Below are 26,454 nucleotides of genomic sequence, written 5' to 3'. Positions count from 1 at the left end.
CGCACACACGTAGCCAGTAGTAGCAAGTGACACTTTAACCAGCTCTGGACCAGCTCTAGGTCAACTCAGCCTTGAAACGTAGATCACGTGTCAACACAAACACCGCCGAGACGAAATAAACGCAACCATTGCTTGCTTGGGCAGACATATCAAACACGACCCCACCTGAAATGTTTATACCCATTTGAAGATGTCTGCGATAAATGAATATCACTTTCGTTTTAAAGAAGTGTGGATGACTACCTAAATACATACATATATTTATGAGCCGTGCGTATGTTTGTGTGTGGGGCAGAGCGGTGGCGCAGTGGTTTGCGCACCGTGCTTTGAAACCCGACTATGGAAGTTGGAATCCCGACCCCGGTTAACATCAACTGGCGAGTGACATCGAAACCGGACCCTTCCGCCCCATTCAACACCCTCCCCCCCCCCCGCACCGACCCGCACGGTGAAGTATGGCCAAATAATCCGAGGACTGACAGGATGTGGAAGATGCCTTCTGTCACGAGTAGATTGGCAACCGCTGCGAGTGTGCGTGTGTATTAGCGTGTGCGTGTGATTGTGAGCGGCTATGCGTGTGTGTGCGCGCGCTGGGGAGCGGTAGCGTAGCGGCTAAGCGCACTGGCGCTCTCAAACTGGCGACCCGAGTTTAATTCCCACTCACGACCAAGAAATAGTGGCGAATACTCCAACAGAGCCTGTGCCCCCCCACCCCCCTAGGGAGACTCGGCATTAAACATCAGATGCTGGTTCGGTTTGTAAACTTCGGCAATCGGGAGACAAAGGCGGCCGGGCGAAGTGTGTGTCACTGTGTGTGTCACTGTGTGTGTCACCCACCCCCATTCGTGTGCCGTGCCGGCCTTCATAAGGTGCGCGCTAACAGCACCAACAGCGAGTTCACGGCTCCTCCGGGGGTGGGGTCTTTGTCGTCGTGTGCGCGCTCTATTCACGTGCATTAATTATGTTAATTAGCTATTATAGCAGCTTATCGAGACCTGAAACCTGACACCAATTAATTAAATGCGTAAACGAGTGAAGAGCAAATACGCCCTCGTGCGCTGATTGGCCGATTCAAATTTCAATTCTAGATTTCATTCTTACAATCACTCCGCTTGCATGTAATCATAATTACTTAAAAACATCGATCGTAATGTTATCTGGATTGATGATATAAGCCGAAAGAGAATACACATTTACACTTGCATTACAGACTAATGCGCATCGTTAACCTCGCTAAAAAGCGCTGCTTCTCAAAATTGCAATTGGTTATTAAAATCTCAAAATTAAACGATTTCTCTCTTTGTCAATGCGTGTCGTGGTGCATCTGAGTATATCGCTTATGCAAGGCACACCGTGTACAATATAATGTATACACAACGTGTAATATACTGCACAAATTAACTGACATGTTATGCATAAAAATATGTACGATAAGCCACGTTTCTCGCAATGATCATTCTTCATGATGTACCGTGAATAAGGACCGTGGCCCGAAACGTCGCGTATTGTTTTTTATTGCAATGCCACAGTGTTATTGAGGAATGTGTAGAGTGCTATTTGTTGTTGTTTGTGCTTGTGAACCACTGCCAACGCACCAAATAAACTATTATAGCCAACATAATGAGTAACGTAACATCCAAACGACCAATACATCATGAAAACGCGATGCAGAATGCATTTAACAAAGCATAAAAAAAATCACAATACAAAAATATCCCCAAACGAATAAAACAAATGATATCACCATCGTCATCATCATCATCATAATTATCGTCATCATCATCATCATCGTAATTACCCAGTGCGCTTCGAAAGGAATCAACACGCGAGGATAATGTAGGTGATATACATTTCTCCGGCGTAAAACACAAAAGTCTGACAGTACGATGTAATGCCGACCGCAGGCGTCACGTGTAATCTAATGTACTTGTGCAAGAACGCGCAGCCCCGTACATCATCGTCACCACGTGCAGGAGGAATACCGAGTCCCGAGTTTTTTCTCTCTCCAAAATCAGTTAACGTGGGGCGTGTGCCGCGTCCTAATGGGAACCGCGTGCCACACGCCATTGCGCGCCGCGCAAATCACTTACAGGTGCAGACCTGCTTAGAATTGGCAACACACACGCAGGCGCAAACTGTATACAATAACAGAGGCCAAGATCCCCCCCCCCCCGTATAGCCTTTAACAGACTGTTGGGGCAAGTGTTGTTAACGAGCAGCACCTGTGAAGGCAGGTTACGGAACACGTGGGGGTGGGTGTCAAACATCACCATGCTCGGCCGCCTTTGTCTCTCCAGTGGTGAAGTTTTACCGATCGCACCAGATAGCTGCGTGTGAAGGCGGAGTGGACTTACGGCAGGGCAAGCACCGTTATGTTGGCCGTGAGCGGGAATCGAATTCGGGTGGCCGGGTTCGAGCGCAGTGCGCTAACCGCGATACAACCGCTCCCGCAATGCATACAATACGGTGAATACATATACACTGCATACTTCTTTCGCACCGTACGTAGGCAACCTTGCTAATTGGAGGTACATATACACTACATACTCAGATATACACTAGATACATGTATATACACGCGCGCGCGTGCATAGATACTGACTACAGTAGTCCAAAGCTGCATAGCATGTATTGTGATTATAATGAACACACCACACAGCCCCTACACACACGCAGTTATTGAAAATATTCCAGACATAATGTCGATGTTTCAATCCACTGCTGGATGAAAGCCTCACCCCATGCGTTGTTGGTCTCCGGGCCGTCATTTGACCATACTTCCCCACGCCGGTCAGTGCCGGGAGGTGGTGAACGGTGGTGGTGGGTCGATCATCACCGGTTTAGTTATCGGTAACAGAATCTCAGTTCGGTTCGTAGCAGCACAGCGCGATAACCACTGCGCCACCGCTCCACTCCAACGCCAGTGACGAATGTATATATATACACACTCGAACCGTTATTGCAAACCATAACTAGAAACACATACCTATAGTTTATAAAGTTTGCATTTCGGTGAAATTACGCAATAAATAATACGTTCATAATCAGTAATGGGTGGGGGATCCCCACCCACCGCATATTTTCTGAAGTCCAGTCTGTTAATTGTACGTTGATTGGCGTGATGTTATTCGCTCGCTGCACGCTTTCTGGCGCAGCCGGTGGCGATGTTCTTGATCCCACGAGCTACCGGCCGCGTATTCGTCCTGGACGAGTCTCGCGAAGTGGACTATCGCGCCGCCGTTACATTAGCGTGGTCGTCGTCGTCGTCGTTGTTGTTGTTGTTCAGCCACTCCGAGGCTCTTGCGCTCGACGCGACATCTGTCCCCGCCTGCGCGAACCACCGACGAGGGAGCGGTGGCGCAGTGGTTAACGCGCCGCGCTAAAGAAACCCCAGGGGCCACGTGAAAGGTTCGATTCCCAGCGGCGGCGAACGTCGCTGGCGATTTATATCCGAAGCGGGACCTGCCCCTCCCTAGCCCCCGGTCCGCACGTGGCAGCGAGCCGCACGGAACCAGCGTGGTGAAGTATGGTCATCATCATCCAGCAGTGGATTGAGAAGGCGCCGTATGAAACATGCCCTGCATAAGGGCGCGGTGATACATAGTGTTGATACTGGCAGTCGTGGCCACATACTGTCGCTGTGCGTGTGTGTTTGGTACCTAACGCGGTAGCGGAGTGGGACGAAGCTGGCGACCCGAGTTCAATTCCCGCTCACGGCCAACACGACGAGCCTCAAATGAGTACCTGGTGCGGTGTGAAGTAAACATCGCCGCTGGGGAGACAAAGGCGGTCGGGCGTGGTGCTGGCCACCCACCCCTCGTGTGCCGTGCCGGCCTTCATAGGTGCTCGCTAACAGCACTTGCCCCAACAGTCTGTCAAGGCTCTAGGGGGAATCTTTGTCTTTGTAACCATGCTGTATATCTCGCGATGTTGCGAGCACGTTGCGTGCCCGTGGACTTCACTCGAACAAGCAGGGCAGGCAGCGGAGACTGCCCGCTTTCCATCGGCTTCATCGTCACACTCGGCGGCAGGCGAATTACCCGGTTCACCGATGGGTGTCGAATGAGGGTGGGGTGTATTTGTATTGGTGATTAACTCGACGCTGCGAGCGATGTGTAGCTCTGGGCTGACCCTGTTTTTACGATACGGGTGACATCAATCAACGTTCGGGGCTTAACATTCGAACACACGTGGTGGTCGATTGTTGTACGAATGAATGCGTAACGTGTATGCACGGGCACGGCTATATTTGTGAAAAATTTCAACTTTATATCCCGCTTCCAGAACGTCCATTATACATTATATCACTCATTCACGATCGACTATCGGAATTACATAGATGTACCATGAAGAAGGGCCATTACCTTAAACGTCGCCTATTCAAACTCAAGAGGGTTCAATTTTGCATTCGATGTAAATGCTCCAGCAGGCATATCATGAATGGTTATTCTACAATAAACTTGTATGCAGTTATGACAGTTTGCAAACGTGTTAGCCCCGAACGACTACGCGCACACATACACACACTAAAAATATTAGCAATCGCATTCATAATTAATAGCAGTAATTATAATTAAGAAAATTAATTATGAAATAGGTTACAGAAATCGTTTAAGATACACAGGTAAACGTCATAATTATTTAAGTGGTTATTATATTCCAGAAATTATATATATATACGTTTAATATCCACTTGAAATGCGTATGTATACACCACTATATATCAATGCTTCCCGTGTTAATTGCAATTGGCTGAACGTGCCATAATTGCCCGTGTCACATGTTGATCTTCACGGGGCTAGTTTCTATATCAACATCGGTGTAATTTACATCACAATGTGTGCACATTTCTCTCACGTATTTCTAAGTACATAAACAAAAGAGCGAGATCTGTTATCTTCTGTCTATGACATAATTAGCGCGGACACATTCTCGGGGAGGAAAAAAAACCACGTGTTTAGGAGCAATCCTGTGACTTTGATTATTGCGACAAAATCTCTTCGAAAACGAGAATAAAAATGTACATTTCAATAAATGAAAATTAGAAACAGCTGGCAGATTCCGTGGCCAAGTGAACGCATAAATGCGTTAATCTCAGAGCCGCGAACGCCAGGGTAAAGTTGACTGTAATTGTAAGAGGTGTGTGTGTGTTTTCTTTCGCACCGTACGCAGCCAACCGTGTGAATCCTAGGTGCGTTGCATGCACACTGGTGGTGTGGATGAGGTGAGGGTGTTTAAGGTGATGAGGTGAAGGTGTTTAAGGTGAAGAGGTGAGGGTGTTTAAGGTGACGAGGTGAGGGTGTTTAAGGTGATGAGGTGAGGGTGTTTAAGGTGATGAGGTGAGGGTGTTTAAGGTGATGAGGTGAGGGTGTTTAACGTGACGAGGTGAGGATGTTTAAGGTAAAGAGGTGAGGATGTTTAAGGTGAAGAGGTGAGGGTGTTTAAGGTGAAGAGGTGAGGATGTTTAAGGTGATGAGGTGAGGGTGTTTAAGGTGATGAGGTGAGGGTGTTTAAGGTGACGAGGAGAGGGTGTTTAAGGTGAAGAGGTGAGGATGTTTAAGGTGAAGAGGTGAGGGTGTTTAAAGTGAAGAGGTGAGGGTGTTTAAGGTGACGAGGTGAGGATGTTTAAGGTGATGAGGTGAGGGTGTTTAAGGTGATGAGGTGAGGGTGTTTAAGGTGAAGAGGTGAAGGTGTTTAAGGTGACGAGGTGAGGATGTTTAAGGTGATGAGGTGAGGGTGTTTAAGGTGATGAGGTGAAGGTGTTTAAGGTGATGAGGTCAGGGTGTTTAAGGTGAAGAGGTGAGGGTGTTTAACGTGACGAGGTGAGGGTGTTTAAGGTTATGAGGTGAGGGTGTTTAAGGTGATGAGGTGGTGTTTAAGGTGATGAGGTGAGGGTGTTTAAGGTGATGAGGTGAGGGTGTTTGAGGTGATGAGGTGAGGGTGTTTAAGGTGATGAGGTGAGGGTGTTTGAGGTGATGAGGTGAGGGTGTTTAAGGTGATGAGGTGAGGGTGTTTAAGGCGATGATGTGAGTGTTTAAGGTGATGAGGTGAGGGTGTTTAACGTGATGAGGTGAAGGTGTTTAAGGTGGAGAGGTGAGGGTGTTTAAGGTGATGAGGTGAGGGTGTTTAACGTGACGAGGTGAGGGTGTTTAAGGTGACGAGGTGAGGGTGTTTAAGGTGATGAGGTGAGGGTGTTTAAGGTGATGAGGTGAGGGTGTTTAAGGTGATGAGGTGAAGGTGTTTAAGGTGAAGAGGTGAGGCTGTTTAAGGTGAAGAGGTGAGGGTGTTTAAGGTGACGAGGTGAGGGTGTTTAAGGTGACGAGGTGAGGGTGTTTAAGGTGACGAGGTGAGGATGTTTAAGGTGAAGAGGTGAGGGTGTTTAAGGTGATGAGGTGAGGGTGTTTAAGGTGATGAGGTGAGGGTGTTTAAGGTGAAGAGGTGAGGGTGTTTAAGGTGATGAGGTGAGGGTGTTTAAGGTGACGAGGTGAGGGTGTTTAAGGTGACGAGGTGAGGGTAATTAAGTTGATGAGGTGAGGGTGTTTAAGATGATGAGGTGAGGGTGTTTGAGGTAATGAGGTGAGGGTGTTTAAGGTGACGAGGTGAGGGTGTTTAAGGTGACGAGGTGAGGGTGTTTAAGGTTATGAGGTGAGGGTGTTTAAGGTGATGAGGTGGTGTTTAAGGTGATGAGGTGAGGTTGTTTAAGGTGATGAGGTGAGGGTGTTTGAGGTGATGAGGTGAGGGTGTTTAAGGTGATGAGGTGAGGGTGTTTGAGGTGATGAGGAGAGGGTGTTTAAGGTGATGAGGTGAGGGTGTTTAAGGCGATGATGTGAGTGTGTTTAAGGTGATGAGGTGAGGGTGTTTAACGTGATGAGGTGAAGGTGTTTAAGGTGGAGAGGTGAGGGTGTTTAAGGTGATGAGGTGAGGGTGTTTAACGTGATGAGGTGAGGGTGTTTAAGGTGACGAGGTGAGGGTGTTTAAGGTGATGAGGTGAGGGTGTTTAAGGTGATGAGGTGAGTGTGTTTAAGGTGATGAGGTGAGGGTGTTTAAGGTGATGAGGTGAAGGTGTTTAAGGTGAAGAGGTGAGGCTGATTAAGGTGAAGAGGTGAGGGTGTTTAAGGTGACGAGGTGAGGGTGTTTAAGGTGACGAGGTGAGGGTGTTTAAGGTGACGAGGTGAGGATGTTTAAGGTGAAGAGGTGAGGGTGTTTAAGGTGATGAGGTGAGGGTGTTTAAGGTGAAGAGGTGAGGGTGTTTAAGGTGACGAGGTGAGGGTGTTTAAGATGATGAGGTGAGGGTGTTTGAGGTAATGAGGTGAGGGTGTTTAAGGTGACGAGGTGAGGGTGTTTAAGGTGAAGAGGTGAGGGTGTTTAAGGTGATGAGGTGAGGGTGTTTAAGGTGACGAGGTGAGGGTAATTAAGTTGATGAGGTGAGGGTGTTTAAGGTGAAGAGGTGAGGGTGTTTAAGGTGATGAGGTGAGGGTGTTTAAGGTGATGAGGTGAGGGTGTTGGAGGTGATGAGCTGAGGGTGTTTAAGGTGATGAGGTGAGGGTGTTTAATGAGATGAGGTGAGGGTGTTAAAGGTGATGAGGTGAGGGTGTTTAAGGTGATGAGGTGAGGGTGTTTAAGGTGAAGAGGTGAGGGTGTTTAAGGTGATGAGGTGAGGGTGTTTGAGGTGATGAGGTGAGGGTGTTTAAGGTGATGAGGTGAGGGTGTTTAAGGTGATGAGGTGAGGGTGTTTGAGGTGATGAGGTGAGGGTGTTTGAGGTGATGAGGTGAGGGTGTTTTAGGTGATGAGGTTAGGGTGTTTGAGGTGATGAGGTGAGGGTGTTTAACGTGATGAGGTGAGGGTGTTTAAGGCGATGATGTGAAGGTGTTTAAGGTGAAGAGGTGAGGGTGTTTAAGGTGAAGAGGTGAGGTTGTTTAAGGTGACGAGGTGAGGGTGTTTAAGGTGATGAGGTGAGGGTGTTTAAGGTGATGAGGTGAGGGTGTTTAACGTGACGAGGTGAGGATGTTTAAGGTGAAGAGGTGAGGATGTTTAAGGTGAAGAGGTGAGGGTGTTTAAGGTGAAGAGGTGAGGATGTTTAAGGTGATGAGGTGAGGGTGTTTAAGGTGATGAGGTGAGGGTGTTTAAGGTGACGAGGTGAGGGTGTTTAAGGTGAAGAGGTGAGGATGTTTAAGGTGAAGAGGTGAGGGTGTTTAAGGTGAAGAGGTGAGGGTGTTTAAGGTGACGAGGTGAGGAAGTTTAAGGTGATGAGGTGAGGGTGTTTAAGGTGATGAGGTGAGGGTGTTTAAGGTGAAGAGGTGAAGGTGTTTAAGGTGACGAGGTGAGGGTGTTTAAGGTGATGAGGTGAGGGTGTTTAAGGTGATGAGGTCAGGGTGTTTAAGGTGAAGAGGTGAGGGTGTTTAAGGTGATGAGGTGACGGTGTTTAAGGTGATGAGGTGAGGGTGTTTAAGGTGACGAGGTGAGGGTGTTTAAGGTGATGAGGTGACGGTGTTTAAGGTGATGAGGTGAGGGTGTTTAAGGTGATGAGGTGACGGTGTTTAAGGTGATGAGGTGAGGGTGTTTAACGTGATGAGGTGAGGGTGTTTAAGGTGATGGGGTGAGGGTGTTTAAGGTGATGAGATGAGGATGTTTAAGGTGATGAGGTGAGGGTGTTTAAGGTGATGAGGTGAGGGTGTTTAAGGTTATGAGGTGAGGGTGTTTAAGGTGATGAGGTGAGGGTGTTTGAGGTGATGAGGTGAGGGTGTTTAAGGTGATGAGGTGAGGGTGTTTAAGGCGATGATGTGAGTGTGTTTAAGGTGATGAGGTGAGGGTGTTTAACGTGATGAGGTGAAGGTGTTTAAGGTGAAGAGGTGAGGGTGTTTAACGTGATGAGGTGAGGGTGTTTAAGGTGACGAGGTGAGGGTGTTTAAGGTGACGAGGTGAGGGTGTTTAAGGTGATGATGTGAGTGTGTTTAAGGTGATGAGGTGAGGGTGTTTAAGGTGATGAGGTGAAGGTGTTTAAGGTGAAGAGGTGAGGGTGTTTAAGGTGAAGAGGTGAGGTTGTTTAAGGTGACGAGGTGAGGGTGTTTAAGGTGATGAGGTGAGGGTGTTTAAGGTGACGAGGTGAGGGTGTTTAACGTGACGAGGTGTTTAAGGTTATGAGGTGAGGGTGTTTAAGGTGATGAATTGAGGGTGATTAAGGTGATGAGGTGACGGTGTTTAAGGTGATGAGGTGACGGTGTTTAAGGTGATGAGGTGAGGGTGTTAAAGGTGATGAGGTGAGGGTGTTAAAGGTGACGAGGTGAGGGTGTTTAAGGTGATGAGGTGAGGGTGTTTAAGGTGATGAGGTGAGGGTGTTTAAGGTGATGAGGTCAGGGTGTTTAAGGTGAAGAGGTGAGGGTGTTTAAGGTGACGAGGTGAGGATGTTTAAGGTGATGAGGTGAGGGTGTTTAAGGTGATGAGGTGAGGGTGTTTAAGGTGACGAGGTGAGGGTTTTTAAGGTGACGAGGTGACTCTCTATTTATGGGCTATGAATGAAGGACCACTGCCCGAAACGTCGACTATTATATATTTTGTCTCTTGTTAAGGTCACACGTTAATGACGAAATTGTTGTTGTTGTTAGCGTCACCAGGTAATTTGTTTTTACTTTTTAAGGACAATTTCAGATCAATGTTATTTCTATGTATGTTTTTTAAGTGTTTTTTTACCTTTCCTATACTTTGCACTCCTATTATCTTTATTTATGTATCCGGACATCTGCGAAAAAGAGATTTATAGCTCATCGGATTCCTCCAGTAGAAATACAATATTTCTATGATGGGATCAGTTAACCGGTTGGAACAACCAGTGAGGTTTAAAAAAAAGACAATGAATTGTAGTGGGTGCAATCTAAACGAGGCTGTGCTGTATTGGCGCTTAGCGTGGGTGCGCATCACCACCTATTATTGTTGCAGCCCTTTGTCGATCCACTGTTGGATGCCACACCGTGTCGGTCATTGCGACGGCTGGCCAATACTTCACCGCGCTCGTTTAATGGGGCTGTTCGTGAAAGGAAGGGGAATTTATGACCCGGTTCAGCGAGAACACTCGCCACTGATGTCAGCCGTGCACGGCACACTATCCTCGCTCGGTTGCAGATGTTCATAACGCAGTGCGCTAACCACAGCACCACCGCTCCGGCTCTTTTTGACAGTGTTTAAATGAGTTAGGATACAATAACTAAATCACCTTAACAGCTCGTAGTAAATGTAATTCATTTAACAATCATACTCATCCGTGTAATGTAGTGTATAATAAAACAAACGCCACGGTGTGCAGTATCACGTTACACCTTCACTGCATCGACGGACCGGGCTAGGGGGACTTTACGATGCACATTTTGGGAAGCTGCCGCGCTGGATTCGAGAGCCACGCTTTGGAGTCGCAATCCAGAGGGGGTCGCCCGTTCGGCTGCATTCGATCTCCCGCCGCGGCAGCTGAAACGATGGCGCGGAGTGTCTCGAACGTCCGCGCGGCCTCTGTCCAGCCAGCAGGATGCTGTGTGCACAATGGCATGGGTCAATGATCGGCGTTTCGCATGCGGTGGGGTAAAATGTGCCGAGTGTGGACGAGTAGGCCAAAAACCCTTTGGAGAATTACCCCCGGTGGAGGTCCTTCTGCATGCAGGTGCGTTAGCCAGCAATTGCAAGGCTGCGCCTTTACCCCGTTGTCTGTTACACTTGCAATGTTCTGAGATCGCACTCCGCACTCAGGGTATATTAGAATAGCGAAACTATATATTTTTTATTTCACCAGGTAAGGCCTACAGAGCTTTGTAGCTCTTTTTCAGAAGCGATCTGGCTACCAATAATACCACAACGAAGTCTAGGAATAGGTTTGCACAAAAACTGACACCTTTATTCAAGGCATCATGTTTGCAAAAACCACAACACAAGCAGTCAGAATGCAAACAAAAAAGACAACTCTGATAATATGCACTGTCCTTGAATTTGATTGGTCCACACCCGAGACAGCTTTTCTTAGAGTCGCAATCCAGAGGGGGTCGCCACAACGAAGTCGTTTATCATGTGCACATTTAAAGCCAAATTCCCTAAATGCACGTTGATTATCACTGTGCAACAAAAAACTAATTTGGTTCCTGGGTAGTAAGTATTATTTCCTAATTGTTTATGCCTCAAACGTACAGAACATGGCTATTATTCCCCAAAAACTTTGCTTTTGTGACCAGGACATTGATATTTTGAAATTTACCTTTTTTCAATGAGAAAACGTGGTGTGCATTTGTGTACAGTATTTCGTTCACATAAAGTCCTGGCCACAAAAGAACAGTTTGTGGGGAATAATAGCCATTTTCTTTACTTTTTAGGCATAAGCAATACAAAAAATGACACTTGGTACCCAGGAACAAAAATTGTGTTACATAGTGTTATAAATATGGAGGGAAAAACCGGAGGACCCGGAGAAAAATCCACGCGACCACGGAGAGAGAGACACGCAAACTCCAAATATACAGCAGGTGTCAGGGTTGGGATCGAACCCACGTCCTCCTGCATACCGGGCGAGACAGTTAACATCGCTCCACCGAGGCGTCATAACCACGGGTTCTTCACCACACGAGGTCTGACAATTATTTAATAAAAAATAACAACTGGCCAATCGATCCAGCTTGAGGATGAACAAATGCAAGCGTTCATATTTTATCGAACACCCAACGAACGGCAGCAAAGCAGCAAATTGCGGAGTCGTGATGGAGAAGAGTGAATGATACGGCCCTTGAATGCGAGCAAGGTTAGTCGAACTTGGGGAAACGACGACGGGAGGAGATCATTCCGAAGTGGATCAGTGCGAGGGAAGGCGCAGAACGAGAAGTGAGGTGACCTGCGGTGTGGTGAGTGGATAGGTGAGTGGGTGAGTGAGTGTTGTTGTGACTTGCGGTGTGGTGAGTGGATAGGTGAGTGGGCGAGTGAGTGTTGTTGTGACCTGCGGTGTGGTGAGTGGATAGGTGAGTGGGCGAGTGAGTGTTGTTGTGACCTGCGGTGTGGTGAGTGGATAGGTGAGTGGGCGAGTGAGTGTTGTTGTGACCTGCGGTGTGGTGAGTGGATAGGTGAGTGGGCGAGTGAGTGTTGTTGTGACCTGCGGTGTGGTGAGTGAATAGGTGAGTGGGTGAGTGGGCGAGTGAGTGTTGTTGTGAACTGCGGTGTGGTGAGTGGATAGGTGAGTGGGTGAGTGGGCGAGTGAGTGTTGTTGTGACCTGTGGTGTGGTGAGTGGATAGGTGAGTGGGTGAGTGGGCGAGTGAGTGTTGTTGTGACCTGCGGTGTGGTGAGTGGATAGGTGAGTGGGTGAGTGGGCGAGTGAGTGTTGTTGTGAACTGTGGTGTGGTGGTGGTTGAACACAGTGTGGACGAGACGAAACAGTCAGCGTCTGGGTAGATCGGGGACCTGAACACGGTTGGAATGGAATAAATGAGTGAAGTTACCGGGAACTTGAACTAGTGTCAGAATGTTGTAAAAGAAGGGGGGGGGGGGGCTAAGCCGTAGTTGGGGAGGGGAGAGGCGGGAGGGGGGGGTACTGACCCCCTCCTGTCCCCAACCCCTGGTGCAACGGGGGGGGGGGGTGGTGCTGTTTCTGGGGTGACCGTGCAATATGGATAATGAATGTTCCCCTGGCCTGCCCATTATTCACCGAACCATAGCTGCGGATATTTTTGCTCGGGCGTGTGACCCGGTGACGTCACGAGCGTGGGCCACTCTGCAGGAATGTTGAAACACAACACAAGCGAGTCGCGGGCTGACATTTCCACATTCGCAGCCGACCGCACATTAAATGCACCCGCGAGTGAACAAAGTTAATAAATAATGACTTCGGGAGCGAGGTCTCTCCCCCCCACCCCAAGCAACCAACTACTGGCAACTCAGCCCAGCAATACCGGGCCGAGCCGCGCATGCGACGCGTGGTATACCAGGCGCCCCCCCCCCGGTTTGTCAACACCGCACCCGAAGACACGTGGGGCCGCTTGTGTGCGCGCGCACGGCCCGGCCCACCACGGCGCGCAGGGGAGGGGGGGGGCAATGCCAGATTAAAAAAAAAACTAATACAAATGTGGGGGTCGGTCACCACCAACCCCGTCCCGCCGCCCCTACATACGCCCAAGCGCATGTGCTGCTGTAATTGTGGCCAGAGAATATATCCGTGGAGTAATAACGGGAGATGATTTGCGGGATGAAATGTTTGTGGCATTTATAGCAATAATAATGATGGGTCGCTATGCCAGACCACAGGCTCCCCGGCACGTCCCCTCCACGTCTTTAGACCCCTTGCAGAGTTTGGTGAACATCTCTTGAGATTTGCACGAGTTATTGTGGCCTCATACCTCCACAAAGACAAAGATCGCCCGTGTAGCCTTAACAGACTGTTGGGGGCAAATGCTGTTACAGAGCAGCACCTATGAAGGCCGACACGGCACACGAGAGGGTGGGTGGCCTGCACCACGCCCGACCGCCTTTGTCTCCCCAGTGCTGATATTTTACACATCGCACCAGGTACTCAATTAAGGCTGTGTCGACCTAGGGGACGGCCCTCAAGGCCTGAGCAGACTGTTGGGGCGAGTGCTGTCAGCGAGTGCCCATGAAGGCCAGTAGGCCGCTCGAGGGGGTGGTGTAACCAGCGCCGATGTTTAACACAGAGCAACAGGTACTCGTCTAAGGCCAGAGAACACAAACAAGCCACACACGTTTACATGCGCAAATGTACTTATTAAAAAAACACAATTTTAATTCATATTTAAGGGAGGGGGAGAGTTTTACATTCATCAAGTACCCGAACTAGATGGTTACAGATTGCACTTTGCTTTAAAAAAATAATAATACAGCACTTAAGTTACACTATTCGTAGTGTGCGTCTGTCACGTCACGATTAGGAACTGGGCACTCACACGATCGGTCTCGCGGACACTGCCAGCGATAAACGTTGCAATGTCATCGTCATGTAACCATCCCTCGCAAGCGGCACGGAGCGGGGGCAGACGAACACGGACTCTTTCGGCTCACAATACGAGCATCGGGTCGCGTGTGCGTCCCAGTCGACGTTGCGACTGTTTATATTTTGTACGTGAAAGGGTTTCCTCCATGTACCCCTTGAAGCCGCGTAGAGGTTTTTACATTCGCGACAATGTAAAAAAAAAACACACACACACAATACACCGGTGACAATGCGATTCGGATTTAAATAAGTTCACCAAATGCAACGTTATCATCATATCAAGCTGCTGTTAAAATAAAAATGGAACCGATTCGCGAAACGATTGACGTATTAACGCCATAATCACAATTGGCGCTGGGTTATTCCACCGCTACGTTGTATCAATTCCCGCTATAACCAAACTTAAAAATAGGCGGACACCTTAATTGGACGGATCAACAATAAAATTATTTCTTTAAAACGAGTCAACATAATTTATTTTAAAAGGGCTCCCCACGAATCAGCTCTTCACATCAAAACACAATCAACCCGTGCTGAAAAATAAAGTCCCGGAAAACTCACGCGGCTCTTCCGGGCGGACGCTCCGTCCCAAACAATGCCCGTCAGATTTTGCATCGTAAACAACGTGGAAATATAACTCGGAGTGTAACGAACGTCGCACCGCCGTGCTGTGACGTCGCACCGCCGTGCGGTGACGTCACACCGCCGTGCTGTGACGTCACACCGCGACGTCGTCACGCGGTCGTCATCTCGGGTGAGAACATCTTCACGGCAAAGTGAAGACAACAAATTAATAAAAAAACATATTTTGTGAGGAGATTTCATTGAACTAGAAATGCTAAAAGCAAAGCGAAATGCTCAATCGCTGTCATATTTCGCGTCTCTTAATTACGTTCATGGTAAACAATTCATTTGAATAAGAGGCAAGCTGCAAGTTACGATTACTGTACAAACTATGACATTGGCACAATTACAGCAAATTAAACGAAGTTAAGGATCGTTAAATTACGCAGTGCAAATTTACAAATTCCAGGCACACGTTGTGTTACGAAGGCATTCCGGTGCACACTGCCGTAGCGACACCAAGGGGCTGATGGGTAAAAAGGCAACTGCTTGCTCACGCCACTGCTGTTGGAAGAGCCTCCACTAGAGGGCTTATGTCTCAGAACGCGTGGGGGTACCCACGCTTTACCCCACCGCATGTTAACCTACGGGAATCGCGTCATCGTTTCAGCTGCCGCGACCGGAGATTGAACCGACAATATTCTGGACTGCAGGCCCAGTGCGCGCCGATATAAACCACGGCACTGCAGCCGCTTCTTCCAAGCGCAACAGCATTGAAATGTCTGCGCAGGTTTGTGTTTACACGACTAAATAAAACCGCGTGGCACAATCTGCCATTAAATAATTACACTCCTGTCTTAACCTCGGGGGAAGCGGAATTAGGTTCGACTAAATTAGAGATTACCTTGGGTGCAATTACAATGACATTTAATACGGGACTGTATTTACCCCTGCCCCCCCCCCTCCCCCCTAACGAGGGATTAATATACCCAGAAATTGCAATCTGTAAGAATCACGACTTTTGTTTAATCGCAATAAGTCTGGTAAGCTTCACCGTGAACTAACGACCGCTCCCCCAAACCAACGCTGCGTTATCCAGCCACCGGGGAGACGGCGAGAGCAACGCCCACTGATCGGTGAACGCGCGCGGATCGGAGACGGGTCGCATCGGCCGTCGACGAGGATCGAGCGGGCCCTGTGCAGGACGCATCGCTAGGGGGGTACGATGTTCAGAGTACGAGACTGAGAATGGGCCCCAGAGGGCGGCCGCCATGGAGATGGAGCTGCGAGGCCGGCTCGTGCACGCGCGCACGGGAGCCGGACGGATTGCGGCGGTGGACCATGGCCGACGACGAAGAATGGCAACGGCGGTGGACCATGGCCGACGACGATGCTGATGGAGGCGCTTTCGCGAGGCCGCACGCGCCACCACCACTCCTCATCCGCTCGGGAGCCACGTTGGTCTACAGTCAGCGCCACTCCGCGTGCAGTCATGCCGGATTGCATGCCGAACACGCGGAGAAGCGCTCCCCCCCCCCCCGTGTAGAGGGGGCGAGCGAGCGAGCGGGAGCGACAGAATGAGGAGAGATTACGCCGGCGGGTTCCCAAATCCCGGCGTGGATGTCAACGGGTATTCCGAGGCGACGCGTTCACAAACGCGCACCGCGAGGATGGATCGACCCGACATCCGCCGTCTCTAGCTCAGCGTCGCACCGAGGAGATCCGAACTCCTCCGTGTGGTCTCGACGCCGGCGAAGCCGCTTGCGACGGCGCGCATCCGGTGCCTTGAGACGCGACGTACAGGAGCAGCGGTATTAAACAGTAAATGATGACGATGATTGAGAGGTTCTTTCCGCGTCACGCAGCGCCAGGCTATGAGCAGGGACGTTAAAAGTTCTCTACTCGCGGAAATCCGTGACATTCATCGAGGCAGCGGGTTTTGGCGCGTAACGGGCCGATCGATACGATCAGTCGACCTAAATCGATCGTTACACTAACGGCGCACGTGACCGATTGCGAGCACCGAGTATTTTCCATGGACTACATCTTGTTGTCCTGCTATGGATGCATATGATTCCTACAGCCATGGAGCGAGTATAAAACATAAATAATAAAATATATAGTTGCCAATTTATCAAATCATCAAATCGGTTGAGTCGTTGAGGACCTTTTGCAGGGGTAGACGTGGTCCCAACATGTGGCATTCAGCCCTCCTCGTAAAGATACCTACACTACAGCGATAAAAAAGTTAAACTTAAAAAAGACCAATACATTCCATGAAAGCCTAACCCAGCCTCCATACTCCCTGAATGTGCATGTTTGGCCAGGGAAGCAATTCATGATTGGGCTCCATGTGTGAGAGAAGAGCAAAGAACCCAGGGCATCAGACTCGCACACCTTGCAGGCCTAAGCCTACACAGCAACCACCTGGGCAAGCTCCGACGCTCACCCATCAGATCACAACAAATCCAGGCTCGAAATGGTGCTTGGGGCTTCTGAGGTCAGACGAGATCGGGGGGCGCGTTCCGGGCGACGTGCTGGCTCGAGTCGCATCGAGGGTCGAGCTGCGGCAGGCCACGGGGTCGGTGGGGGTGGAGCGATTTATATTCCTCTCTCCGGGGGGAGGAGGGCATCAGCTGCCCTGGTAATGAGTGCGGCAGCAGCTGAGGAGGTACGGCAGGAAGAACGCCGCTTGGCCTTCGTCGGGCAGCAGCTCCATTAAGGCCAGCGGCTCGAGACGGCGCGACGCTCCCTCCATGGCCCCTGTCGAGCGAGAGAGAGAGGAGGGGAGAGGGAAAGGTGGGTTAATAAATCAGCGTTCGTCGCACGATCACCTCGCACCTCCGATTCGCGCGGTCTGGCGACGTTCGGTGCGAAAGAAGTTCAACTGACATACGTACACAATCGGCGGCCGTTCGTGGCGAAGAGCTGGCGTGATAATTGTAAAAAAAGAAATTCGATCGAATATCCCGACCTTTTGAATGTGCCTGGAGCAGATTGGGAGTGATAAATCCCGAAGAAACGCCCAACCCCCCCCACCACCCCAAATGTGGACCGGTTTTCAACAGCGCAAGGTCCCCAAGCGCAACGCAACTTCGGACGACCGCACGGTTCCCTTCGGTTGATCACCTTCAGGAGAGTGAGCGCGGCCCCACCGGTAACGGGCGGAAGGACAAACGCCACGCAGACGAACGGGCGGAGCCGACGCTCTCAAGAAACATCTTCAACGTTCGTCGGAAAAGCGCGAAGGCAATGACGACAACGTCGAGGGGCCCTTTACCTTTGAGGGCCTCGACCAGGTCGCCGAGGTGAGGGTCATCCTCCGGGATCTGTTTCACGTAGGCGCACAGCTCAACCAGGAGCTCCGACCAGAAGGAGACCTGCGAGGTGTGCGGGAAGTGGTAGCTGGCGAACGGCACGAGGGCGGAGGGGCAGCTCTCCATGAGCAGCCGGCGCACCAGGCCGTAGCTGCCGGCGTGGCACAGCGCCAGCGCCCGCACGATCGGCTCGGCCGCTCCCAACGCCGGCGCGGCGTTCAGGAGGTCGTCGGTGGCGCCGGAGGGCAGGCCACCGCCGCACAGCAGCCCCTGTGGACGCAGGAAGCGCCGCGGTGAACACAGCCGTCATTGTCGTTGCCAGCCATGGTCAGTTCACTGCTGGATGAAGGCCTCCCCACCTCCAAGCTGCCACCGCTACCGCCACTCGCGAGCCTGTAATGCAATAATTCACCGTGCACCTGCGTACGAGCGGATTTCTATGCTCGGCTGGGCTTGGCTTGGCTCCGTCCCAACTATAATGGAAGTGTCTAAGGACAAGGGCCTCACCGAGGCTAAGCACTCGTTTTCAGGAGGCTCATGCTACGCTGGGGATGTCGGGGCAATTTCCATTCAATGTGTTCCTGAATGGTCCTGTACAAAACCGCAACAATAATGAAAGTGAATACACTCTTGTTCAGTCTGTTTACAAAATAAAAGGGCTTTTTTGAGGGGTTAGATCGCGTAAATATAAAAGCGTTGTTAAACCCACCACCACCCGACACAGCCAATTAGTAAGGTTTGTCACGTAAACAAAACGTGCCTATTCGTTACAAGTTCAGCACACCGGTGTGTTGGAGCGTTAACCCACAACATGTACAAATCGAGAACTTTTTCGCTGGCGATTACAACCAGATTCATCAGGCCATCGCCAGAAATCCGTGTTTACGCCCTGGCAATACCAATGAAAACGAGACTTTTGGTCTCAATGGACCCAAGTCTGGCAGTAAATAACAACAATAACCTTCCCCAGGAAAGTCTCACCGAGGTAGGATTGTTTACCAGAGGGACCCACCACAATGGGGTGATTGGCGAAGGCCATGAGCGCGTGTTCGGCATCTGCGTGAGAGGAGACTGGAATGCCCAAAGAAAAGCCACCAGGCCTACCAGCAGCTAAGGGCTCAAAAGATTTGCATAGATGGCTTGAGGAATGCTTCGCCATATTGCCATTTCCTGTCCAGGTCTCAGCCCTAGCCCACAGACTGTTATCCCCAGGCAGTCTGCCATCCAATTATTATTCCTGTGTAGCATTTACTCCGTCAGGTTTAATCAACAAAGTGATTCAGTGGAAAATTAATGCCAACTAGGACGCATATGAATATAGAAACACACACACGTCTATATTGTAATTAACTACCGTACAGTGATGCAAGTATAGCATGTAAAGCATGATACACATGAAGTCATGACAATGTAAATGTTCAAACTCGCTACGGCATGCCGATCTCATCCTGGCGCCGTGGGCAGGGAAAGTGCGGTGGTGGCGGTGATGTCATCGCGCACACGTCTGCGCGATGACATCACGCAGATGTGAACGTAAGAAGCTCCCGGCAGGTGGAGCGAAACGTCGGACATCACGCCGAACAACGCACGGTATGACCGCGACAGCGCATTGGGAGGAACCGGGCTTTGATGGGATGCACCAGTGACACAATTCCTCACCCCCAGCATGCCCCGTCACTTCCACCGCTGCCTACGTCAGTTTCAAGCCGTGATCTTTGACACGCGGCCCCCGCACCCTCCTCACTACCGCTAAGGCGGCACGCACTTGTAATTAGCTACGGCAGGGGACGTCAGGCCGCTGCCTCCCTCCGTCACTACCCACACCACCCCAACATGTCAATAGGCTACCTGCCCACATAGATATGGCACCAACTCATAAAGCCGGGCACAGCCAATTAGGAAGCAAAGTTTCAAAGCTGGCTGTAACCTTGTACTCGCCAAAGAGGTGGCTTTTCTTCTAAGCCTTGGAATGTGCTCTAATAACTTTGTCGAGTGACAGCTTCTAGCGTGTCCCATCAGCCTCCTATTTGCCGGCCAGCAAAGGTGGGGGAGTGGGGGGGGGGGCGCAAAGGACCCGGGGGCGTGCCCCCATCGGCTCTGTCTGACGCGAGGCACGATGCTCGACGGAGCCCGACGTGCCCCGGCGACGAAGCTCCCGCGCTGCGGATGAACGAACGACGGAGCGGAGAGCGACGGCCGCGGGTTCATTGGCCGAGGCCGTTTCGTGGAGGAAGTCTTCGCGCCCTGGTTCGTTTGACGCAGCGGTGCGATTATCGACCCGCTCGTTCCGCAAACGCAGGCTGATTAATTAGCGGTCAAAAATGAATTTTAAGCAACAACACAAAAAAACAAATACGTTTGTCAATAAAACTGTAACACTGTGGCCCTAAAGAACATTAAAAAAAAAGATAAAATAGGTGACATTTTGGCCAATGGCTCTTCTCTATTGCACATAATAAATTAACAAGGTTACAATTGACATAGTATATAACTTTAAGTTATTATGCCACATAAATCGCTTAAGAAAGTAAATGTGAAAGTCTCAACTTTTCAGGGCATTCTACACACACACTTTGTGGCATCCAGACCTAGAATTTGAAACTGCCCGAACCCTTTGTGTGCGAGTGTCAGGCGACAGTGACATGACATGTTACCTTTGTGCTACAAAGGTAACCTCGGCTCTGCAACAACGCTACAGGGTCCTGGTTGGGATTCGTTGCAAGGGCTACGATCGTAATGTCAACAACGAAGAAATAATATACTCGCATTTCTTGCAAATGCGACTGATATTTGCTACAATATGGATACAATTACGAACCTTAAAATGCATCTTTCTTGCGAAAATAGTTAACTGCTTTTACAGTTGATAACAATGAATAAAGCTATATTTGTCAGCAGAGATTTTTTAAAGAATTACATAGCCTTCCGCAACGCATAAAACAATAACATCATGTAAAATTGCATTCCGATAATGTATCAAAACTCATTTGAAGAGTGCCCAAATTAGTTTAATTTGGCACCAACTTTCTGCGACGATAAACATAATAATGATGGGATTTTTATTTAAAAATGCCAACATTATAATGAAGCAACCCACCGAACGGAGTAATTAACGGCAGAGATGAAGATTCCGCTTTAAGTGGAATCGGACGACAATGCCACAACGAGACAAAAAAGTATCGGCTCGAATCGGCGACCAGCGTCGTCAGTTTAAGTCTGTGGTCCATGCACCACGGGCGCATCGCTATTTCTCAGCATCCCATGTGGTCCCGACTGCGGTAGGTAAGCTCCGTGCGCGCCATCCCGTCCCGATAACGCGTTGCTTTCATCGCGCGCGCCTTCAAACGACGGACGGTGGGGGGGGCACAATGAGCCCAAGAAGGCTCGGGCCGGGGACACGCGGCGTGCACACGCACGAAACATGCACACACACACACACTATTAACCGGTTTCCCTTAACGACACGGGAATACTTTAATCGGTTCGTCAAAGTCAATCCGGCCCGGTGGCTCTGCGGGAGAGAGCGAGCGGCTCGCAATCGGAAGTTCGCGGGGTTCAAATCCAGGTTGGGAGTCGACTTTGCCCATCATCTCTCCCGGAGGGGGGGGGTGGTCTCTAAAATAGGTACCACTATGGAGAAGTCAACAGTGGTTGTCCCCCTAAGGAGAGACCCACCCAGGAGAGGAGCACCACTCCTTCAACGCAGGGAGAATCACTCACACGGGGACAAAGGGCGCCACTCGTCGCCGCCGGAAGCTCGAAGCCAGGGTGTGAACATACCACGTTCCCATGGTAGGGATCGGCATGTACATGTCCACGACAGTGGCGTAGCTATTGAGTGAGTGTCCATGCGGTACAATTGGGGCGCTGCATGTGACGAGATGTGAACTACCTCGCCTGGTATGCAGGAGGTCATGGGTTTGATCCCGACCCCAACAACTGTATATTAGGAATTTGAATGTTCCCTCTCTCCTGGTGGTCACAAGGATCTTTCTCCGGGTCCTACAGTTCCCCACCCCCCCGCACATTTAGAATCAACATGCGTTGAGAGTATTTAGCTGCAATAAATTTCCACATGATGATAAGCCACTTCCGTTGGGTTATCATTTGTGGCGAGGTTCGCTTCTGAAAAGAGCTACGTTGGGCGACGAGGAGGTGGGTAACTCGACAACAGGGTGGACGGGGGGGGGGGGGGGGCTCGCACCAGGACCCACGCCAGCCACACATACACCACTCATTTAAATGGCTTTGTCAATACACTGTTGGATGAGGGGTTGTGGGCGGGGGAGAGAGTCGTTTGATCGTACCTCACCAATCTGGTTTGTATGGCTTGTCTAAGGCAGGAAAGCTCAGACGTGTGGGAGCATAGAAGTACAGTACAACGGTGGATGTTGCCGTTGCTCGTCCACGTAACTACGCAGCCTATAACAACTCTTAGGCATGGCGGTCGACCATCCAAGCACATGCACACGTGGGCTTGCTTTGGTAATTTTTACATTACGAGATCGTGACAGGTGTAGACAGCTTGGGGAGGCGTTCACCTCGCAGTGGACAGATCATTGCTAACGATGGTGAAGAAACTCTTTAAACACCGACAGATCTTTCTCGCCAGGCCGACCGCATGCCACGAAGGGGATGCGCATGCGGAGCAAAGCAACCGTGTTTGTACGTTAGCATTGGCACTGTGTAAACTGCACACAATCTTACGGAGAATTTACCATATAAAGTGTTTCATTACCACCATACGATATATATGTGACGGTATGCGGTGTAGATTTGAATGAATAATATATGAGGGTAAAATCTGCCCACTTGCACTCACACTTGCGTTAAACTTATTCCTGATAATCCATTTCTCCTACCTGCAGGAAACCACCCAACGGCTCCATACAGAGATCATTTTAACATGAATAAGATATGAACCACCACCACCACAACATCTCAAATCATTTTGTTCGCAGGGTGGTACGTTACACGTGAGCATCCGGCCCAATGTCCGATTAACCATTTCACGGGCACCCAGTGAAACGTCCCAACGTTGGGCCGACGTTAGGACGTGGCCGGAAGTCTTGGGCCAACGTTCAGGGTTTACTGGGCAGGTCTGGTGGGCATTTGATTCGCCCAAAGGAAACAAGAAGTCTCGAGTTAATTTTAGAAAATTATATTTCAGATGATGACCATGATTTTATATCCTTGTTGGTATTTACTATAAACTATGAACATTCTAAATGTTTTCCCCATGGTAAAACATCCTCGAGTGAAAATTCTCTACTTATGGGAAATTGCGGCAAGCAAATAACCGCTTGCGACTATTGAACAAATCTGTCAGCTTTGAAAATCACTCTCAAATTATGACACGATTGGGTGAAGAGACATAGCAACTTTACCCCCAACTGTGATATTTCGATTGTCCGTGAAACTACGTGCCTTCGTGACAGCCTTGCGCTTCACGAATAGGCACAAATACCAAATAATCAAATGCTAAATTCCAATAAATTCACGATCTGAATTCGCGTAATAATTTGCCTAAGGAAACGCTGCAGTCAGTTTATGCCTCACACTTCATTCTAGCGCGAGTGAGCGTGTTTGAGTGTGCGTGTGCGGTCGGCCGTGGTGCTGGCCACCCACCCACCCCCCCCCCCCCCCGTCATGTGCCGTGCTGACCTTCATCAGGTGACAGCACTTGCCGCGCAGTCCGTCAAAGGCTACACGGGAGATCTTTGTCCTCCTTGTTTGTGTGGAAAGAGAGGAGAGTGCAGCCAAGTGAAATGCGTTCGTTGGATTTTCCTCGCCGTCAAATCGCGCCCAGCCTCTTCCCCCGCGTCTCACGGCGCCCAAGGTAGAGACGGTTAATAGTCAAAAGTGCCCTCCCGGTACAGCGCCAAGGGCCAGCCAAGTTGGGTCGGAATAATGGCTCTCTTGTCTCCGCACCCCGGGGCTAGAAAGGCAATTTTGCGTCTGCGTTTATAAATAATCAGCGCGCCACGTGCGACACCGCTGTCGGGAAAGGAGAGAGAGGAAAAAATCCGGCTCCGCTCTTTGTTTTCCGATCATATACAATCACGCTTTATAAAACCTAAACAGCGCCACGCGTGCGTGCGTGCGTGGGCCCACGCAACACGGCGCTGCAGCATTAGAGGCGAGAACCAACGCGCGTCTCTCTTGCGCGTGCAAACCAACGGGGGGAGAGGGGGGTGGGGCAGTCATTTCCACTGGAGACCCCAGGAGCAAGGTGGACATTACACGTTCCTGGGGCGGGGACTGGTCTTTGAGATTTCAGACAATGTGTGCAAACAAAAGCGCTCCATGACCCGGGGCGCTCCAGCACGTCAGAGCACCTTACAATCGCGCGTCAATCATTCCAATGCCCAATTGTAGCTTCTCATTTTTTTTATTTTTTAGCCTAGGGGACCCCCCTACCGATAGCAACTCTACCTGTGCGGAACAAAGTTTATGCGGCAAGAGCCCAATCGTGGGCACTGGTGTGCCAGTGTGGGGGCGATGTTGCTCTTGGTTATGCCAAGGAGGCGATTTATTTAATCTTTAACTTGCAGTGGCTCACGATCTAACGAGGAATGCAGGTTTGTTCATCCGAGAAAGCTTCACTCGGTGTCAAGACTCCTATTTTCGGCAAGGCGTCGCACACTGGGATGTCCGGCCAGTTCCTTGTTAAGAGGGATGTGTGTCGCAGCAGTAACGTCTCCATTAATGTCCACGAAACGAAAAGAGAGGAAGAAAAGCAATATCACGTGCTCCCCCCCTTTGCAATTCACTGCGTGCAGTTCGCTCAGATTAAATATCACACATATTTCCAGGGGCCCTCTTTGTCAAGTGTGCTATTTAAAAAAAAACACTCCTTAAAGGGCTGCACAAGTTGTGCCATCTTGGGTGTTTTAACGCTCGGGGCTCATGGGAGACGGGGGGGGGGGGAATGTCGAAACGAGAGGAATTATTTTGTAACCGCTCCTGCGCACGGAGCATCTTCTATGCGGAGTGTTCCTACCGAACGCTATGAAGCACGTTCACATCATCCCATAGGCGCACCTCGCAAGAGTAACATTGCACAATATCGCCATTCTCATTGCGATACTTTTCAATAGCTTTTGATGCTTTCATTTCCGTATTTTCTTTGTTAAGGCCGCTCACAGCAACAAGGTTTGCGGTGTGGTCAACACCATGTCTAATGTTTGACCACGCTTCATTCAGGGACTTATTTTAGGCTGCGTTAACCTAGGAGATCTAAAAAGGTACATGGGGTGGTGGTGCCGTTGTTGGCACATTGCACTGGGAAGCTGGTGACCCCAAGTTCGATTTCAGACGGTGGCTACGATTGGACCTGGGCCATCCCCCTTCACCAATCCGCACTATCTCACATGATGAAGTACGGTCCCCAACTCCCTTGTGACCAACACGGGGTTGGGGAAGCCTTCATCCAGCGGTGGATTAACCAAAGGCGATATTTTAGTTGACCTACCGGAAGCCCAAGTCCGGTTTAGATGTAAGTTACCTACAATGCACATGGCCAGGAGCTGAACCAGACTCACTCGGTTCATAGTACCGTGACCACTATGCCAACACTTCCTATGAAAACATAAACCAGAGAGTATGTGCTCACTAATACACATACATCATTTGGTCTAAAAATACGAGCGCATGTCAAAAGAATACTATCAGATCTTAAAAAAATGTGTATTTATGGATGTTATGTCAGGCATTGTTACACACAACGCGGTGTTTTGGGGCGGTAGCGTTTGTGGATCATGCAGACATCATCCAGTACACGAGACTCACAATCTGCAGGGCAATTAGTTGTCCAGTAGGGGGCCGCACAGCAAGTCGGTTTATGACCCTTTAATTTTTACTTAATTTGAAGCGAAGTCTCCACCAACGGTGTGAGAGTTGTCACGAGGAGGTTATTCCTGTTTCCCCTTGCGCATGAACACAACACTGAACACAGCCACACACCGGTCAAAACATCCGGACGCAAAACCTTCTCATATAAAAAAAATATATATAAAATAATAGGAGTTTTGAGACCCCAAGAGAGGCCAAGTTGGTTATACAAAGGGGACTATTTATTTATATTTTATTTGCGCTGGCACAGTGAGTGGAGCAGGGCAGCAGCGGCGGTGGTGGCGGGATGGCTGGCAGGCTCTGCCAGTCGGGAAGCAGCCAAACCGGGCGCACGCACGCACCTATAACACAGTTCCCCCTGCAGCACGTCCTGGCACCGAAATCCCATAAACGTGAAACTCGCAAATTAAATGCAGATTCAAGCTGTGTTCCACACAACGAGCAAGATGGTGCTCTCTCTCACACACACACACAAAAATCCGGGAGCGGGATAAAAAAAATGAAAAAAAAGCTATAAATATATTTATTTATTTATATCTCAATGCCACTACCGCTGTGAATGCCAGCAGTCATGCTCATGACTGGCTTTTTGTAAAATATATTATTGTACAACCCGGCCACTCCCATTCTCTTGACCCCATTTCCTCCGCCGGTGTGGATTTACAGCCTTAAGAGCCGTGAAAGGCTGCCCCGGGGCCTGCATGCATGCGAGGAGCTCATAAAAATGCAAACATGCCCAATGCATTGGTTAAATGCATTA

The 26,454-nt window shown here is 49.7% G+C and overlaps 1 protein-coding gene across 6 annotated transcripts in view; it reads right to left on the bottom strand.

The window, feature by feature from the left end:
* Positions 1-13,728: 13,728 nt before the first annotated feature.
* Positions 13,729-26,454, bottom strand: part of HPS3 (HPS3 biogenesis of lysosomal organelles complex 2 subunit 1) — a 63,745-nt gene continuing 51,019 nt past the window's right edge. For all 6 annotated transcript variants that reach the window (XM_076072945.1, XM_076072946.1, XM_076072947.1 and 3 more), the window contains exons 18-19: positions 17,804-18,110; positions 13,729-17,286 (exon numbers count right to left, since the gene is read on the bottom strand). In XM_076072945.1, the coding sequence (XP_075929060.1) occupies positions 17,156-17,286; positions 17,804-18,110 (438 nt within the window). In that variant the 3' untranslated portion in view covers positions 13,729-17,155. The remainder of the gene's footprint in view (positions 17,287-17,803; positions 18,111-26,454) is intronic.

The sequence above is a fragment of the Petromyzon marinus genome, chromosome 39 (assembly GCF_048934315.1).
Source record: "Petromyzon marinus isolate PM22_M1 ecotype Great Lakes invasive population chromosome 39, UKy_Petmar_22M1.pri1.0, whole genome shotgun sequence".
NCBI classification, from domain to species: domain Eukaryota; kingdom Metazoa; phylum Chordata; class Hyperoartia; order Petromyzontiformes; family Petromyzontidae; genus Petromyzon; species Petromyzon marinus.
The sequence above is the reverse complement of the archived record's forward strand: the minus strand, read 5'-3'. Positions and strand labels throughout refer to the sequence as shown.